At 38.0% G+C, this 20693-nt stretch overlaps 1 protein-coding gene across 1 annotated transcript; it reads left to right on the top strand.

Annotated features, from left to right (window-relative positions):
• The first annotated feature begins 728 nt into the window (after nt 1-728).
• LOC139315018 (leucine-rich repeat-containing protein 52-like) lies at nt 729-19271 on the top strand. The gene is made up of 2 exons (XM_070941040.1): nt 729-1422; nt 19018-19271. Exons 1-2 carry the CDS (start codon nt 729-731, stop codon nt 19269-19271), a joined length of 948 nt encoding a protein of 315 aa, XP_070797141.1.
• Nucleotides 19272-20693: the final 1422 nt, after the last annotated feature.

Below are 20693 nucleotides of genomic sequence, written 5' to 3'. Positions count from 1 at the left end.
ATAATTCTGAGGTTCAGGGTTGTTATCTGCTTGATGAATCCTTTTTGCAGTGATGTATTCCTACTCTGCAGCATATTTAAAACTAATGTAAAATTATTATTTTTTAAAATATAGAGACTGCAAAAACTTGTAACTGATCTATTTCCACAATTGCTGTATTCCTTCCTCCACCTCTGCTGATTCTAACAGGTCTGTCAAGTGGAAAGATTTCTCAGCTCCTCAGCTCCTAATACAACTACAGAAGTATATACAATATGAAGCACACAAAATGAGTGATTATAGGGACCAGCAATTTATTTTATTTCTCTTTTGCATGGAGTGGAAAGGTGAATAGAATTCATGTTTTTAATATGTGGGGAATGAGCATATGTAAATTATGCTCCTTCACATAAGGGATACCTGCCCTCAGACTTTGGTCCTTCTTAGAATTTACCTGATTTCTCTAGAAACAGAAAGTTGGCATATAATTAAGCTACTTGTACACATATTGTATGCCTTTCACTGTATGCAAACTGTGCCAAGAACCTATGAACTTACCTGGAGCTGACATAAAGGTGTCAACTGGCAGGCAACATGACATGGAGATCGTCTAACAGCAAGTAATGTTTTGCACTTTTAAGAAAAGAAGCTCTCTCCTTGTTCAATCATTTGCCAGGGCTCTTGATGAGCAGAGAGCATCAGGAAGAACAACCAGCCACAGCTCCACTTGGGATAAGTCTTGAAAATCCATGGCTTCTGGCCCAGATCTTCATGGAAACTATCAGGATCCAAAGAAGGAAGAGCAATGCCACATCATGCCCCTTTCTCTTAGCTCCAAGAATGTATGGATGGTGGTGCTCCTGAGTAGAATCAGCTGGACAGTAGGAATCATAAACTGTCCCAAAGAATGTACATGCCAATACCTAACTGTCAATTGCACAGGGAAACTGCTGGAAAAGTTCCCAATTACAATTCCACTGGATACCAGGCAGCTGGTTCTGGCTCAAAACAAACTTAGCTACTTGTCCTCACTAGAGTTGCATTTTCTCAGTGACTTGGTCTACCTAGATTGCAGCAGCAATACTTTAGGCAAGGATCTGGATTTCACTTTTGTCAGCATGATCAAGCTTATCTACTTAGACCTCAGCTTTAACAACCTCACACAGGTAACGTTTGGCACCTTTTCACAGCTCAGCAGTTTGGTGGTACTAAAACTCTCAGACAATCCCAGCCTGATGGAGATTGAGAAGGACTCTTTTGCTAACAATACCTGGTTGAGGCATCTAGATGTGAGCCGCTGCAGCTTGATGTTCATTGATACAAGTACGATCAGGGACTTGTCTAATCTGAGAAGCCTGGGTTTAGGTGAGAATCCCTGGTTCTGCAATTGCTCCTTCATGGAACTATGTAGCTGGTTAAAGGAGAGTGGCATAACTATACTAGGTGAGTTTGAAAAACTGGGATTATTATGGATGTATTCTGTTCTCAAACTAGAGGACTATTGTATAATCAGCAATTTTGCACTGAACTAGTGCTGTTTCGCCTTAGCTCATAAAAATAAGGAATGTAAACTGACACATTTTACGCCTGTGTAGTTGAAATGAAACTAAAAACTTCTACTTTAAATAACAAACTAACAGGATAAAAGAGTTGGAAGAGACCTTGGAGATCTTCTAGTCCAACTCCCTGCTCAAGCAGGAGACCAGTCTTAAAAACCTCCAATGATATGTATGATTCTTGCATTAAAAACAAAGGGATATCTTTTATTTAGAATTTTGCTATGTTGTTGTTGTCTTCTTTGTAATTAAGTTTGGCAAAACATCATGTAACTCACAAAATATTTCAGCTTACACATGCGGTTTTATACTATTTGGCTTCTTCCATCAGTATTGTTCAATAGTCAATTCCTATTCTTCATGCAACTCAGAAAGGCAAATAGGATTGAAAAACTAAATAATGTATTGGCTAAGAGAGTTCCACTTCTCACTGATGTCATACAATTCAACTATACTGTTGCTGTCCACTCTGTGTCAAAGAGCAACACTGTGTGTGTGAAATAAACACATCATTTTTCTGGTTTATATGAGGGTGACAGTTAAATTTTAATGCTTAATGTAAGCATTAAAGTAAGTAAGTAAGTTGATCCAGGACTAAGAGCTCCTTTTTCTTTCCCCTAATTGAAATAAGACATATCTTATTCCATGCTAGCTAATAGCACAAGATAACACTGATAATTTAGTGGCTTCAGTTGACTGCCATCTGTGTGGTCTATTCATGCCATTCTCCAAAAGTAAGATAAGGGTGTATGAACCAAACAACAAAAACATGATAGCAAAGAGATGCAGAACATGTTAAATTTTTGCTATTTTCTAGTGATCACAAGTCAAGGTAAGACAACCCTATTTAACATTTGTGTGAAGCCACGAAGAGTTTGGATCTGAAAATTCATGTTTTAAAGTCTAAAATAGCTCTGTTTAACAATAAAAATAGATTGCAGGTTATATATAACCGGTGAAAAATTAAAGCAAGTAGGTTTATTTGTGTGCCTTTATAAAATGCTTACTAAATAGATATTTGTAATTGTTGATAATGTATGCATGTTTCATGATACATACATACATATAATACATGTATGTTAAAAAATTAATGTTTGTCGAAAGAAGTGAAACTGTGCATAATTATGCCTATTTTGTTCTCTGTGACTAAAAGTTGAGTAAATCAGAACAAACTTAAAAAGTAAGTTGAATGTAGTAGGATTGCTTTATAAAGAGTGTATGGTGAAATAAAAAAGGTCAAGAAAGAAATAGGTGATGCATGAATGAATGTAAAAGTGAGTAGTCAATTTGAAAAAGTACACTGAGATGGTTTGATCACATAGAAAGAATGAATGTTTGAATTCTGAAACAAACACATAGGAAGAGGAAATGGTTTGAGAGGAAGGCACTGATTATTAGGATAGAGTTGATGACATCCTGAAAAACAGAGATGAGTTTTTAAAAACAAAAAATAATATTTCCATTGGTCTGTGGCAGTGATGGGTTGCTACCAGTTTGCCTCGGTTTGGGTGAACCAGTAGCAGTGGCGGGAGGCTCCACCCACCCACCCGGACATCATCAAAAAAGATCTGCGCATGCAAAGTGAGCACGCGTGCAAGAGCAAACCGATAGCAAAGTGAAACCCACCCCTGGTCTGTGGATATGGTACAAGTTAGTTTGCAAGAACAGAAAGGTATGAAGTGAAAATATTGGTGAAACTAGATTTAGCTATGTACTAATAAAGGAGAATATTTGGAGGTCAGGGTTGATACAAGGGGTCCTTGGTGCTCTCTGAGCTTGCTTGTTTTCTTGCAGACATTTCATAACCCAAACTAGGTAACATCATCAGTGCTAGAAAGGAGGGCCATTTGCTGTCAGTTTATATTCTGCTGGCTTGCCTGTTGGTGGGGGTAGTCTTAGAGATTTTTTGGTTGGGCTGTTTGCTGTTGGCTTCTTTGTCAGTTTCTATTGGGGTATTGCTTATTTGATTGTTGGTCTGATGTTAACTTGGAGTTAATCTATGCTGATCTGGGTGCTGATTGCTGGTGGAGAGGTGCTTGGGGTTTTGGACTTGACTTGATCTAGGATGGTCACATTTTCCTAATGTAACCATCCTAGACCAAACTAAGTCCAAAAATGCCAGAGAATTTCTAGAAGCCTGGTACTCTGAAAAATCAGCCATCAATAGACACATAAACAATAACAACATCTATATGCAAAGGAGACTATCACCCAGCCCAAAAAGGAACAAAAGCACTTCTCCACCAGCAATCAGCACTCAAATCAGCCTAGAATAGATTAACTCCAAGGTTAATGTAAGACCAACGATCAAGTAAACAATACCTCTATCCAGTAGTAGGATTCAATTTTTTAACAATCGGTTCTGTGGGCATGGCTTATTTGGGGGCATGGCTTGGTGGTCATGTGACCAGGTGGGTGTGGCTATGTGCATAGGGACTACTCTGAGGGCTGAAAAAAGTGATTTCTGACCGTCCTCACACTTATGACCATCCTCACATTTATGCCCATTGCAGCATTCTTAACAACCGTGTCACTCATTTCTCAACTGCTTCTCTTCACCATGGTGACAAGATAGGGTGCAAAATGTAAAATGTGAGGACAGTCGTAAGTGCAAGGCCAGTCAAAAGTGCGAGGACCAGTCAAAAATATGCACATAGGGACTACCCAGAGGGCTGAAAAAAGTGATTTCCTTGCACTTTTGACCGGTCCTCGTACTTATGATCGCTCACGATTTATGCCCGTTGCAGCATTCTTAACAACCATGTCATTCATTTCACAATTGCAGTGCTTTATGTGAGCAGGTGGGCATGGCCAGGTGGTCATGTGGCATCACTTCTTTGCCCTAATGACAGTTTGCTGCAATGGTCATATATGTGAAAAACAGTCATAAGTCACTTTTTTCAGTGCCATTGTAAGTCAAGGATTACCTGTACAAAAATATAAAAAGCTTCTTTGCTTGCAAAAAGCTGCCCTAAATACCAATCATTAGATTAGAAATACCTGCAAACTGGAGTTACAAATCAGGCAGGGTGGCAGAGCACCTTGAGGAATTAAAATAGTTAAAATTCAGTGATAACTATCAGCAGCCAACTCCTGCTCATAAAGTGAAACCCTTTAGCAGGGAGGTCATTTAAGCTCTCCAGACTGAAGCAAAGGAGCAAACAGAGTATCTGTTGCTTGTTAAACCAATTACCAGAACAAATAGACACAGGAACTAGTCAGATTTCCAAGGCTGCTTCTTTTCAGGAACAGAGATTAACATTTTTCCTTCCAAACAAAGCTGAATAGGGAAAATTATCTCATCACTAAACACAGGATTAAACATCACCAAGCACAAAATTAAACTTCACCAAAAACCAGTTTTAGACCAAAAGTCAGAAAGGGTATGTAAACTCACATTTGAATGTCAATCTTTCTAGCTAGCCAATAAGCCTTGCTGAAAGTCACTCATCTTGGTTTCTTGTCATTAAAAGCTTCTGCTTCGTTATTCAATTATTTCTTCAAAGTGTTGATCATTGCACCCTGGCTGGAAGAACACCAACAGGGGAGTATTTCTTCCCAACAGCGGTGTAAAAAGCCTAAAACAACACTTCCCCTTTAAGAAAGTCAAGCAAAAACAAAAAAACCCGAAAAAACCTCCAAGAAGCTCCGGAAGTGACAGTAAGTCTAGGCGTACTGCCAAGAATGTAATAAGGGTTAATGGAGAGGCAGTTTCTGTAAGCAGGGCAATAAAGATTAGGCTAGGAAACAACACCAGAAAGTTGTAATTCCTTCAAGATTAACCCTGTAAAGTGGAAAAAAACAAAAGGAGATTTCTTCTAACAACCAGTTAGGACCCAGTTTGTGGCAGCAATAAGCTGACTTTGTATAAAAAAGAACACTGCTTAGGGGGGCCCAAAAAAGCCCTACTAAGCATGTATATACAAAAGTATGAAGGCTATTGCTTAATGTATTGTAAGCCGCCCTGAGTCTCCGGAGAAGGGCGGCATATAAATCAAACTAATAATAAATAAATAAATAAACAACCGCTTCTCCGAATTGCTTAACTACTTAACAATCAGTTCTACCGAACCGGTGCAAACCAGTAGAATCCCACTACTGCCTCTATCACGAAATTGCCAAGGAAGTTGGCAGCACAACTAACAATGACAGGCAAGCCCCCAGAATATAAACTGACAGCAAACAGCACTCCTTATTAGCACTGATGTTGCTACCCAGTTTGAATAATGAAACATCTGCAACAAAACAATATTTTCCTTTTCTTTTCTTTGACTTCATGCCCATAATAAATGTTGTTTCCTATATCTCCCTCTTCTATTGTATTTGCATAATGTTGCTTTCCCTAAAAATAGCTTTGATAGTCATTTATGGTATATTCAGAGGTGGGATTGAAAAATTGAACAACCAATTTGCTGCCCGGTTGCTGAGTGGGTGTGGCCCATAGTTTGGGGGGGAGCGTTTTTACCCTCCTAGGCTCCGGAGGCTTTTCTCAAGCCTCCAGGAGGGCAAAAATGGCCTCCCGAAGGCTACAGAGGCCCTCTGGAGGCTGGAAATGGGCCCATTTCCAGATTTCTGGTATTTTCGATAGCCCCATTTTTTCCCCTCCTGAGGCTTTTCTCGAGCTCCCAGAAGGGCGAAAACCGCCTCTACTGGGCTCTGGAGGCCCTCCAGAGGCCGGAAACGGGCCTGTTTCCGGACTTCTGGTAAGCCTGTTTTTTATCCTCCCAGAGCCTCCGCACAGTCCCTGCACTTACCTCACATCCAAAACGGGCCAAGTGGAGACTCCTGGGAGGGGTGGGCAGGGTCAGCCAGGCCTAGTAACTACCAGTTCGGCAAACCAGATTAAAATTAACATCTGGTCCGCCCTTGGAAGGGACCTTGTAGGTCATTTAGTCCAGGTCACTGACGGGGCACAACACTACCTAAGCAGGAGACCCTACACCATTTCTGACAAATGGCAGTTCAATCTCTTTTTGAAAGTCTCAAGTGATGAAGCTCTCACAACTTCTGAAGTCAAGCTGTTCCATTGGTTGATTGTTCTCACTATCAGAAAATTTCTCCTTATTTCTAGGTTGAATCTCTCCTTGATCAGTTTCCATCCATTATTCCTTGTCTGACCTTAAGATGCCTTGGAAAATAGCTTGACCCTCTCCTCTCTGTGGCAGCCCCTCAACTATTGGAACACTGCTATCATCTTCCCCCCTGGTCCTTCTCTTCACTAGACTAGCCATGCCCAGTTCATGTAACCGTTCTTCATATGTTTTAGTGTCCAGTCCCCTAATCATTCTGGTTGTTTTTCTCTGAATTTTTTCTAGAGTCTCAACATCTTTTTTATATGTTTTTGTTAAGTGTATTAAAGCATGTGAGTGTATTGAAGCCTGCTAACCAGGAACCAACTCCCTTTGCTCTAATTGTTTTAGATGATCAAAAATAAACATGCATGAGGAAGTAAGTTTCACTCCTCTTTCCATGCTTCTAGGATAGAGCCAAAGGCAGATGAATTGTTTTCTGCCACTTCACTGAGGGAATGCAATAACCATAATAGTAGACAACATCTATAGATCTAAGATGTAATTCTCTGCATTTCCAATTAAAAAATAGGAAAGTATGGGAGAGATCCTTTGCCTTGGACAATTGCTAATCAGAGACAATGGATAAATTGTGCTAAACTTATTTCTAGAAACGTGTGTGTTGGATGAGAATCAAAAGTGTGTATATAGGAAATATAAGTCACTCTTACTTCATCTGCTTCTGCTGATTATACCTTCCTAACCCATCCCAAAATTCATTGGATTCCATTATAGTATAACCTGCAGAGGTCCTGAGAAGCAAAGTCCAAAGCATTTCAAACATTTTGAAATTTATAAAAAATATGAGAGCTAAACTAAATGTGATGTTCAATCTATTACTCTCAAAAGAGATTTCAGACTTATGAAATACAATCTGGGCATGTGAGGTTAACCCTTTCCCTAGTGTAATTTCCACAATGGAGTGCACAATAGTTGCTATACAAGAACAAAGTTCAATTCAATTTGGGCTTCCGGTTTGGCTTCCGTCGCTGTCAGATGGTCCCTTGGGACCGCCAGCCCCGTTGCCCGTAAAGAGCCGCCTTTACAGCTGAAATGCGGCTCGAAAAACTCCATTTCCATAAGTAAATGTGAGATAGAGCAGGCGAGGGCAGGTAGAGCCCTCTGTGAAGTCCCCAGAGTTTTTGTTTTACTCTTGGGGACGAAGCAGGATGAGGCTCCCTATTTTCTTCGCCGCTGCTCCGGGCTTCGGGAGAACTCTGCTTTTTGCAGAGCCAGGTGACGAGACCAAGCCTTGCAATGAAAATCAACAGATTGCTTAATTAAAGAGGATGAGATCTGGACTTGGGACCCTAAATCGCAAGTATTTTTTAATGATTTATAAGCGATTTTAAAAGTGAAGGAAAAAAAAAGTTTAAAATGGCGACCACTGAGGCTTGAGAAGAAGAAAGCCGAAAGCGAAAGTCCTTCCGTCTGAATAGTTTAACAAGCTACAAAGTAACAGAATAAACAGCGCTGGCTAGAATTGAGAAGAAAAATTTCTGTTTTATGTTTCTTTCCTCTTGGAGATTTGATATTGACTTTGTTTGGAGAGAAGTCTTCTTTCTTTAAAAAGAGTTTGTCTGTGTGGCAGGATGGCGTCAAAATTAACAAAGCCAGACAAACAAGCAGCAGGGGGGGGGTTCCCCCATTTACAAACTATGTGAACAAGTTTCGAACTTGCAGACTCAGAAGAATGGCTTTAACCTAAAAGAATTTGTTCTGGAGGAGATGGCGAGACATGACGAGATTGTGAACCAGAATCTTGAAAAATTTAGGCAGGAAATTAAAGAATTGATACAACTAAAATATGATAATTTGCAACGAACGATTGTAACAGTGACTAACGCTTTTTCAGAAATAGTTATAAAGATGGATAAAAATATCAAGTTATTAGAGTCTAAAACGGAGGAAGTTGATGATAAGATTTATAATTTGGATAATAAAATACAAAGAATTGAAAATGATTTGATAAATATTCAAGATAATAGCTCAGAAGTAAACTCTAAGAAGGAAGCTGATCACGAGACTTACAATGCAGAAAATATAAAACAAGGGATTGAAAAAGAAGTTACAATGATGCAATACAGGCTCACGGAATTTGCGGTTAGAATGAGAGGGTTACAGGAAAATAATAGAGATGATTTAAGAAAAATATCTGCTGAAGTTCTGGCTGGGATTTTAAAGGTTCATCCTGAGGATGTATCTTGTAAGATTGACAAGGCCTATAGAGTAAATTCTTGGATTGCAAAGTAAAGGCAATTGCCTAGAGATGTGGTGATTTACTTTACAGATAAAGGAATAAGAAATGATATTGTGCAAAAATCCTTTAATTCTACTCTACAACTGAATGGAAGAAAGATCTGGATATATAAAGAGTTGCCGCCCAAGATGTTAAAAGACAGAAAGAAATTTGGATTTTTGGTGACTGAGCTAAAGAAACAAAACATCTCATTCAGGTGGGATGCTCCATTTGGTATAATATTGAGATATCAAGGAGAAAGATATCAACTAAATATGGTTGAAAAAGCAGAAGAATTTTACTACAAGATTTTCAAAATAGGTTCAACATCTCCATGTATAATACATGAGTGGAATAAAGAAAAGCAAAATCAACAAGAGATAGAAATTCAGGATAAGCAGATGGAGGTGGAAGTAATGAAAAAACAACAAGTTACAGAGGTCTTTGTAGATGAGCCGCTTCTGGATTCTCCTTCAGAGGTCTCAGATGGATTATTTATAAATACAAGAGAGGCAGCTTTGGATTCAAATGTGATGACTTATCAAGTTACAGACCAGAATGGAAATCAATCAGTTGATATACAACTCATAGAAAAGAAACCAGAATGGAGATTTAAGCCACAAAAGCAAAACCAACAAGATCAAGTTATAGATCAGCATGGAAACCAAACAGTTGATATATAACTTATAGAAAGGAAACCAGGATGGAGATCTAACCCACAAAAAGTCAAGAAAAGAAGAAGCAGGTCCTACAAAAATAAAAACTTTTAGACTAAACAACAGTGTAATGCCAGTTATCTAAGAGATGATTGAATACATGAAAATATAGCTGAGGCAAAGTATTGGTTTATATTATCTTGAGGAGAGTGACAGACCTCTGCAGTGCTGTACTTTTGGGATGTGAAAATGGCCTTAAACTGAATAAATTGGAACTATCTATTTTGGATTCCTTGATAAATGTATTACGTTTATGCTGAGCTACAAGGCAAGAGAGTTATGGGATTGGAGCACGCAGAAGATCTGGTTGTTACCCTATTACGCTGGTTGGAATTAATAATTTGGATGAAAGACATTACAATAGATACTATATGGATTACAAATATAAAGTCACTCGGGTGGTTTTTTTATATATGAAGACATTTATTATTGATGGGGGCAGATGGTAATTGAAGATACTGAATATACTGTTGGAATTAGGATGTGATGTTACCCTAACATGGGTGATGGAGTTAACAATCCAGCTGAAAGGGGCTTCCGCTTGGCTCCGCGAGCTTCGAAAGACGTTATTTTGAGAGTGTCCATTCCCTGGCTCCGTTAAAGCCCCAGAGCAGCTGACAAACGCTGTCTGGAGGCTTGAAATTCTCTCCCCGGGCAAAGGGGAGAGAGAAGAGCAGGCAGGTGGAGGTAGAGCCCCCCCGAACGCCCTAGGAAAAATCCTGGGGCGCGAAGGGCGCACGCTCCCTAAAAGCCTGTCAAGCCACTCCAGACCAGGGACGTCTCCGCTAATTAGCAGAATTAGAAGCCGTGACCAATCTTGCTGAATGGAAATGAGGGAATTAACATCTTGAACTAACAGCAGGCGGAACGAGCAAGGAGAAATCAGACTGCAAGTATTTTTTACCTAACTCCAATGCCTAGAGCCTCCTTCGGAAGTAATCACTTAGTACTTTGCAACAATATGGCGATTGAAGCTTGAAAGGGCGGGGGAAACAGAAAGTTCCAGGAAAAGTTTCATTTTGCTGGCAGCCCTTCGCCTGGGGGAAAAAAAAAAAGCCTTTGTGCTGACAGAAGGAGGATTTTAAACGTTAATTAATATTGGGAAATCTTTTGAGGAACTCTTCTTTTTGACTCTGATTAAATATAAAGACTAATTTCAAACTGGAAATGGCCTCAAAGTCTGTAAAAACTGTTCCTACTAAAGGAACTGGGAGTGCTGGTAGCTCCCCAGCTCATATTCCTAGATTACAAGTTCCTGCTCCTCCAGCAGATCCACAGACCTTAACGTTGGAAATGTTGCAACAAGCTCTCCAAGTCACCCAAAATAAAATTGTTGATGTGATTGATGAAAAAATTAAGGAAACTAATGAAAAAATTAAGGAAATTAGTGAAAAGATACAGGCTGTGTCAGATGAGATTGCAATTCGCAATCAGGGGATTAGGGATGATATATTAATGGCATTTAAGTGTCTGGCAGGCAATATTGAAATGGTGGATGACAGAGTTGAGGAAATTAAACAATCTTCTGAAATTTTGGATAGTAAAATAGGAGAAGCTCAAAACAGAATTCAAAGGGCTGAAGATATGTAACAATGATACAATACAGAGACATGGAATTTGCTTTAAGATTCAGAGGGGTGAAGGAGAATAAACAAGAGAACTTGAGAGAAATGATGTCTGAGGCATTGGCACCGCTGGTGGGGGAGTCAAAAAATGATCTGGGCTGGCAGAGTGACAAGCTGTACCGCGTTAATTCCTGGATTGCTAGACAGAAACATCTACCAAGGGACATTGTGATATATTTTACTACAAGGAGAGTATGTAATGAAATTTTACAGGCTACTTTTAAAAACAAGCTTCAGGTGGAAGGCCAGGAAGTAATGACAATGAAAGAAATCCCCCCTAAGATCTTGAGAGCTAGAAGGGAGTATGCCTTTCTGGTGGATGAACTGAGAAAACGTCAGATACAGTACAGATGGGAGGTGCCAACTGGACTAGTGGTGACTTACTCAGGAGAGAGATATCGGCTTAATACAATTTGGAAAGCAAGAGATTTTCATACTAATGTATTAAAGGCTGGCACACCCAAATCAACTAAATCACCAGAAGGCAAAAGAAAGAAAGAAGTAACGGAAGCTGAGACAGAAGAGCTCTTGACAGTAGTTCAGGGGGGAGCTTTGGCTGATCAAGAAGAAATATTACAAATCCAAATGGCTACTCAAGAGTTGGCGCTGATTGATTTTTCGCAGTTACCAAAGGATCAAAGACAGACCAGATCGGTGACAGCTAGACTCAAGGAAGAATTAAGACAGCAACAATCCCAGATGGCAACTCAAGAAATGATCCAAGATACTACTAAAACAGGAGCAGTGGGGGGAGCAAGACCTAAAACTCAAATGAGATCAGAGCATCAGGACTTGCTTCAGAGGCTCCAAAGGCCCAGAGATGGGAACTAGATTTTTGACTTGGAACGTTAATGGCTTGAATTCTCCACAGAAAAGAAGAAAAATATTTCACTATCTCAAGCAATTTAAGAATGAAGTAATTTGCTTACAAGAGACTCATATAAGAATACAAGATCAAAAATATTTGATTAATGCAAGACTTGGTACATCTTACGTAGCAGCAGCACCAGAAAAGAAAAATGGTATAGTTATATATTTGAAAAGAGACTTAGTTGCTAAATTAATTGAAGCAGACGATCAAGGAAGATTTTTAGCGATAGAACTTTTAGTAAAAGGAGAAAAAATACTTGTAATCGGAGTTTATGCCCCGAATCAACAACAAGAAAATTTTTATAATTTACTACACTCAAAATTGACACAGTGGGCATATAAAACTTGTATCCTGTTAGGCGACTGGAATGGTGTTTTGGACGTTAAAAAAGACAAGAAGGGACCTAAACAAAATGTGTTAACAAGAGCAAAATTGCCCAAAGCATTTTGGGAAATGATGGATGACTGGGAGTTGAGAGATATTTGGCGTGAAAGAAACCCGGAAGAAAAAGATTTTACTTTTTTTTTCAGATAGACATCAATCCTTTTCAAGGATTGATTTTATATTAATTACTAATGATCTTTTATCTAGGGTGAAAAATACGAAGATTTGCTCAAGAACATTGACAGACCATAGTCCAGTTTGGCTGGAATTGGAGTATGAGAAAGGGCCTAGGAGGTCCTGGAGGTTAAATGATAATTTGTTTAGGTATGAAGAAAATGTAAAAGAGTGTAAAAAATTTATGAAAGAATTTTTTGTTATGAATATGCAAAAGGGCACATCGATGGAAATGGTATGGGATGCAAGTAAGGCATACATGCGAGGAATTTTGATATATTTGAATAATAAATATAGAAAGAAACAGGGGACAAAAAGAAAAGAATTAGAAGATGAGATTAGTAAACAGGAACGGGCTTTAGTAGCTAATCCAACAGATAAGAAAATCAAAGAGGCAATCAATTTATTGAAAGGTCAATTTAATATGTTAATAGCAGATCAAGTGGCAACTAATTTAAGATATGCAAAACATAATACTTTTTACAATGCCAATAAACCAGGCAGGTGGTTAGCATATTTGTTAAGGAAAAAGCAAAAATCAAGGACAATAGAGAGAATAAAATATAAGGGTAAAAAGGTTTATGAGCAACAATTGATTAAAAAATCCTTTTTAGAGTTTTATTCGAGGCTGTATACTGGTGATAAAATTAAAGATATGGATATAGATAGATATTTGCAGAAAGAGAATATTTATACAATTTCAAATGAACAGAGGGATAGTTTAAATCAATTGATAACTTCCGAGGAAATTGCGTTAGCAATTAAGCAGTTGAAAGTGGGTAAAGCTCCTGGGACAGATGGTTTGACGGCTATTTACTATAAAACCCTACAGGAGGAAATGATAGAACCGTTGAAAGAATTATTTAACAATATACAACAGGGAGGAGAGGTACCTCCAACTTGGAAGATAGCATTTATCTCGTTGATCCCAAAAGAAGGGCATGATGATACAGATCCTAAAAATTATAGGCCAATTTCATTATTAAATACAGACTATAAGATATTTGCTAAAATTTTGGCAAATAGGTTAATGACAGTCATGCAGCAAATGATTCACCATAATCAAACTGGTTTTATAAATGGTAGACAAATGAAGAGTAATGTAAGGCAAATTGTTAATTTATTAGATTATTTGGGAAGGAACAACCAGGTCCCCGCAGTGCCTGTGTTCTTGGATGCTGAGAAAGCCTTTGATAGATTGAATTGGCATTTTTTACTAAAACTAATAGAAAGGATGCAATTTGGAGAACAATTTGTACAATCTATTAAGGCAATATATCAAAAATAAACAGCGCAAATAATAGTTAATGGTGGTTTAACAGATGCCTTTAACATAGAAAAAGGAACAAGGCAAGGCTGTCCTTTGTTCCCGTTATTGTTTATTTTGACGCTGGAAACTTTATTAAACAAGATACGCGAGATGAATACAATAAAGGGAATTAAAATTAGACACCATGAATACAAGGTACGAGCATTTGCAGATGACCTGGTTGTTACCTTAACCCAACCGGTACAATCGATTACAGCCTTGATGGATATAACCTGCTTATATGGACAAGTATCTGGTTTTAAAATAAACGTAGCTAAAACAAAAATAATAGCTAAAAATATGGTTAGGAGCCAAAAAGAAGAGATAGAAAGATTAACAGGATTTGAAGTAGTTAAGAAGGTTAAATATCTGGGGGCCTATATTATGACTGCAAATACGAAATTATATCAGTACAACTATGAACCATTATGGCACAAAATACAGAAAGAGTTGGACAATTGGAAAAAACTACAACTGTCTTTGCTGGGAAGGATAGCCGCTGTAAAAATGAATATTTTACCAAAATTTCTATTTCTTTTTCAAATGATACCTATACTTAAAAAATATGAAAACTTGAAGGAATGGCAGAAGGGCATAAATAAATTTGTGTGGGCAGGGAAGAAACCACGAGTCAAACAAAAGATATTGCAAGATACTAGAGAAAGAGGTGGTCTTAAGATGCCCAATTTAAGATTGTATTATGAAGCTGCTGCCCTCTCAGCAATCACAGATTGGATAAACTTAACGGAGGAAAAGATATTGAATATTGAAGGATATAGTTTGGTTTATGGCTGGAATGCTTACTTAGTGTATGATAAGAAAGTAGATAAGACTTTTAAAAGTCATATATTAAGAAATGCTCTATTGCGTGTCTGGAAAAAGTATAAACTAAATGATAGGTTACCAATATGGACAGTACCCAGACACGCGATAGAGAACATAAATATAGAGCAAAAGCAAGATAAGATTACATATAAGGAACTCCTTTATAAGGAAGGAGTCAGACTACAGTTAAAATCCATGGAACAACTAAGAGAAGAAAGGATTATTAAGACTTGGTTTCAATATGGACAGCTGCTGGCCAGATGGAGAGAAGATCAAAAAATTGGTATTTTGCAGCAGGATGAGAATTTGATAAAGCAAATAAGAAATGAAGGTCAAATGCACATAAAAAGGTTGTACAATGCATTACTGGAAATAGACTCAGAAACAGACTTAGTCAAGGATTGTATGATAAAATGGGCACAAAATGTAGGTGAACCAATAATGATGGAAACATGGGAAAAGATATGGGTTAGAAATATAAGATTTACACAAGCACAAAATCTAAGGGAGAATTTTTACAAAATGTTTTATAGATGGCATTTAGATCCAAAAAAACTAGCTTGTATGTATCCAAATTTACAACCCAAGTGTTGGCGATGTGAGTGTGAAGATGCTACATATTTTCATATATGGTGGATATGTAAAAAGATTAAGGTTTTTTGGATAAAAATATGGTGGATTATTCAAAATATTTTGAAGAAAAGAATTAAATTTACACCACAGTTTTTTCTGTTGGGAATAGTTACGGATTGTACTGTAATAGAGACTAAGCTGGTTTTGAACTTAATAACGGCTGCCAGGTTACTGGTGGTACAGTACTGGAAGAAGGAAGATCCACCTACTATTGAGGAATGGACATTAAAAGTTGTGCATTTGGCGGAAATGGCAAAAATTTCATCATACCTTAAAGACCATTCAAATGAGAGATATATATCGGAATGGAGAAAATGGATTGATTACATACAGAAGAAGTATCCGAATAAGAAGATTCATATAGCTTATGAATGAAATAATATTAAGTAGTTTATGTTTGTTTTTTCTGAGTTATAAGGAGTTAAGGACCTAGGGAGAATATGAAATGTAATAATTCGTTAGCACATTTTAGTTTTTGGTTTGTGAATGCTATACCCTGTGCTCGTTCTGGGAAGTCTAGGGAGGGGGGTGGGGGGGAGGGAGGGGAAGGGAGGGTGGGGTTGAGGGGGGAAGGGTGGGGGTGTGTGAAAATGTTTGTATTTTTCATAAAACTTTTCAATAAAAAAAAACAAAAAAACAATCCAGCTGAAAGACATTACAGAAGATATCATATGGATTACAAGCTTAAAGTCATTTGAGGATTTTATTTACATAAGGGAATACTTTTTAGTGGTGTGGGCAGAAGAATAAAGATATTAAAAATTATTATGTATGGTAGTCCTGTAGGAAAGTGGGTGGAGATAGGTTAGCTTATTGATTGTTTAGTTTAAGAAAAGGGATATTATGTTTAGATATGAATACATGTAAAAGATTTGAGTTAAGAGATATATGTATGGGGGTGGAGGAAATGGGCAGACTATGAGTTGAATAAATGTCAAATTAGGATTTATTATATAGTTTTATAGTTGAAGGTTGCTTTGAAATGTTATATTAATATATATAAAAGATTTGAATTAAGAGATATATGTATGGGGGAGGAGGAAAAGGCTAGATTATGAGTAGAAACTGGGGGATATAATAATATTATCATGCTAAATTAGGAGTTATTATATAATGTTACAGTTGAATGTTATTTTGAAATGTATAGTATAAGGGGGATATAATAATATTATTAGAAAGAAAGGGTCAGTGTATGGGGGGTGGAGCAAAGGGATGGTAAAGTATTATATAATCTGTTATGAATTTGGGTTTTATTTTGTAGAAGCCACAGGGGGAGGGGAGGGGGAGGGGGGTTAGGGAGGAGGGGGGGGAAAGGGGGAAAAATTTGTATTTGAAAAACTTTTTCAATAATAAAAAAAAAAGAACAAAGTTCAATTCAACCAGTGGTGAAATGTTACTACCGGTTCTGTGGGCGTGGCTTGGTGGGGTGGGTAATGTGACTGGGTGGGCATGGCCAACCTTTTTTTTTTTACTTTACTTTTAAAAGCATTTTTTTCTACAACCTCTTCAGCCGAAGAGGTTGTTAAAAAAATGCTTTTAAAAGGCTCTGACGATCCCAGTTGAGCCGCACGATCATCAGGGGCTTTTTTTTTTTTTACTTTTAAAAGCATTTTTTCGGAAGAAAAAATGCTTTTAAAAGTAAAATAAAAAGCCTCTGATGATTGCGTGGCTCAGCTAGGCATGGAGGGTGGGCAGGGATTTTTGCTATTGGTTCTCCAAACCACCTGCTGTCATCGCTACCGGATTGGGCGATCCAGTCCGAACTGGGAGCATTCCACCCCGAATACAACTTTAAAATTTCAAACTAATTCAGAACAAATTATGATTAGTAGTCTATTGACCAGTAGAAAATAAAAGGCTGTGCATACTTACAAAATACTTTGGACTTTGTGCGAGGGTGCCTTTCTTCTTACTGATTAACAGCCAATTGCTGATAAACATAGCAATTGCTTTACATGTGATGGTGTATTTGTGCAGCTTTATATTTGCAGTACTCTAAAATGGAACCATGATAGATGACTCTGTTTTTCTTACTGCATCCTGAAGTCAGGTTTATTTAAAGTGCAGGATTAGAGATTGTGAGTTCTAGTGTTCCCTTTGGTGTGAAAGCTATCTGAATATTTTTGGCCCACTCACTCTTTCTCAGCCCAAGCTATCTCAAAGAGTTGTTGCTATGGCAGCATTTAATTTAATTTAATTTATTAGATTTTGAGATTACCTAATTCCAGAAGACCCCAAGGATCTTACAATATTTGAAATACATAATTTAAAGCACGGCTGCCTAGATAAAATACCATCAATAACATTCAGATAAAGATTCAGCAGGAATGCCACACACACTCTAACGCCAGGCCTCGGAACAGAGCTATGTCTTAAGAAACTTCTGGAATACTTGGAGAGTTGGACCCATATGTATCTGAAGAGTTGTTCTTCCAGAGGGCAGAGGCTGTGACAGAGAAGGCACATTTCCTTGGTACCACAAAGTCACAATATTTAATGGATGGGACCAAGAGCATACCCGCTCTGCCTGAGTGTACTGGATGAGCATAAACAATTGGAGACAGGCAATTCCTCAAATAACCAGGCCCTATGTCATGAAAGGCTTTGTAGATGATGAGTAGGACTTTAATTGCACCAAGAAGCCAATTAGTAACCAAGCTTGCACAGCAGCAATAACACATGGGCAAGTAGCAAGGCTCAGCCATTACTTTCCATATCCCTGAATTTTGAACCAGTTGTACCTTCCAGGTGGTTTTCAAGGGCAGCCCCATGTACCATATATTGTAAGGAGAACTGGCATGAGTAACTGTCTGAAGGATCTCCTGATTAAGGAAAAGGTGCAACTAATGCACAAAATGAATGTGTGCAAAGGCCCTCCCGAATACAGCTGCTCCCTGCTGTTTGAACAGTAGCTGTGAGTCCAAGAGGATCCCACACTGCACATCTACCTATCTTGAATGGAAAGTACAACCCCATTCAAGACTAATAGTAAAACCATCCCTGACCTCAAGGACCCCATATATATCTAAGCAGTCCAGGGCTGAGATGTACAATTGGGTATGATCAACATACTGATAATACTAGACTTTGAACTGTTGAATTACTTCACCCAGTAATTTCACATTGAGTTTCAAAAGGAATGGCAGAGTAAAACGGAGGCTAATACATTTATTGATAAAAATTCTGAATGACAGCACAAAATTTGAAAATTAGTTGCTAGGCATATAAAAGATGAAGGTTCCAGGCATTTTTTGCTTGTAGCTCCCAGAATGGTATCCATCTTGAGCATGTGCCCCTCTGCCCCCATGTATGGATTTTACATGAGATTTCTCTATTATTATTATTTTTTACAAAGAGTGCATCCTGTGTGGCATTTTCAGTTATATTGACCACCAGGAGGCATGACGTGATCAATTAACTCTGAATGGTACTCTTCAAATCCAAATATATTATTCTATGGGGCTCAAACCCTCTAGTGGAAAATGAACTCATGGATCTTCCCACTTTAAATAACTAATTACAGTGCATTCTGAGAGCTTCTAGGTATCCCTTCCTGCAAGTACTAAGTATCATCCTTTGTTGGTATGATTTCTAGCATAAATCAAGGCCAGTTGTCATTCCTGTGTTTTCTCTGCAGACCCAGCCAATGTCACCTGCTACAGCCCTGTTTTTATGCATGGCTTGAAAATGCTGGAAGAGATGCAAGAAGAACTCTACTACAAGTGCTACATCCATTTCAGCAACCAAGACTACCTCTTTTTGGGGTTAGTTGGCTTTGGTATATTTTCTGCTGGCACTGTGTTGGCCTGGCTGATGGGAGTATGTGCAGTGATATATGAGTACTTAACTGCCAGAGAAGATGATAAGGAGGAAGTGGAAATAGAGAACTAGAATGACTTGCCTCTATGCATAACCAATGGAGCCCCATGTATGTTTATTGTAAGTATCTCCCAGGCCATTCACTAAGCTTGCAGCAATTATAAAGCAAACAGTGGGACTTCCTTCTCAGTAGAAAAGCATAAACAGATTATACTGAGGCTGTAATTGTTAGTAAAACTCTACTGAAGTAGATCCCATTCAAGAGTGAAGGGTTTTTTATTTCAATTTACATATTTTATTCTACTGTAGAAGATAGTTAAGAATAAAAGTCAAAATAATTAAAAATAAATATCACACTTTCATATAGAACCCCTTAAATTGTATTTCACATACATATCACAGTTATAAACCAATAATTATCATCATTTCAATGCTATAATAATGGAAAATCCATCTCGAGAAAAGGGGGGGGGAAGAAAACTACACTTTTATCTAAGCATTTTCATATTTATAGTTCTGCTTCCAAAAAGCCCCCAGGGTATAAATTTTATCTGGTCTAAAAATTACACTATGGAATAAATGTCTGTTTGAAAGATTCTTGGGCATCAGAGAAACACAGTCTTAAAAATAACAGGATTGCCAATTTTTCCCACTATGGGAAAAAATACTGCCTAGAGCAGCAGTGCTCGTCAAAGGACTGGAGCTAGCTTGAATAAAAAGAATTGCTTTTATGTTTTTAAGTGCATTTCTTAAAAACTTAAACATTTAATAATATTCCACAGTGAAAAAAACATGCATGAGTAACAATAAAGCATTGTATTATTTACCAGCACTGAAAATTATTACAGTGAATCCCTAAAATTGGCTCAACTCTCCTTAGGCATTCATTATTGCAACTTTTAAAAATGTATTCTTGAGAAAGATTTTTAAAAAAAGGCTGAACATCAAGTACATTTCATCTTCTAAAGAGGGATACTATATCCCTCCGATTCAAAAGCATGGGAGATACTGTTCCATTCTTCAGGGAGTTCAACATAAATGAATAGTGGCTTGGCCAGGCAAGTCCCTTCTTTCCTCCAGAGATGGTAGCCAGCACCAAAATGGAGCATTTGAATCAAATTATTGATCACTTATAGGAAACAGAATCTTCAAAGGAGAGCACAAAGTCCTTGCTCCCTAGATCAGGGTGTCAAACTCACGTCATCACAGCTGCGTCATGTGACATATTGGGATTTTTGCCCCCTTTGCTAAACAGGGCATGGGCATGGCCAGCGCATGACACATCTGGCCAACGGGCCAGGAGTTTGACAGCCTTGCCCTAGGTCAAGAGGATTCCACATAATAAGGTTTGGTTACATATGAAAGGCAAGCATTCTCAAAGGAGAGGGTTGAAAACAAATAAAAAATAGAGTCTACCTGCAGAGTAAACAAAGTATCTTGGTCAAGATTAAGCAGGACATCAGCAATAGCACAGAATACTCACCCATGTCCCGT

This window comes from Pituophis catenifer, unplaced genomic scaffold, assembly GCF_029215685.1.
Source record: "Pituophis catenifer annectens isolate HBS135680 unplaced genomic scaffold, rPitCat1.0.hap2 SCAF_3, whole genome shotgun sequence".
NCBI classification, from domain to species: domain Eukaryota; kingdom Metazoa; phylum Chordata; class Lepidosauria; order Squamata; family Colubridae; genus Pituophis; species Pituophis catenifer.
The sequence above is the reverse complement of the archived record's forward strand: the minus strand, read 5'-3'. Positions and strand labels throughout refer to the sequence as shown.

Excerpts from the sequence above, each read along its gene's own strand:
- LOC139315018 (XM_070941040.1), top strand. The coding sequence starts at position 729 with ATGGCTTCTGGCCCAGATCTTCATGGAAACTATCAGGATCCAAAGAAG. Across the intron at positions 1,423-19,017 it reads GAGTGGCATAACTATACTAG|ACCCAGCCAATGTCACCTGC; the intron begins GTGAGTTTGAAA and ends TTTTCTCTGCAG.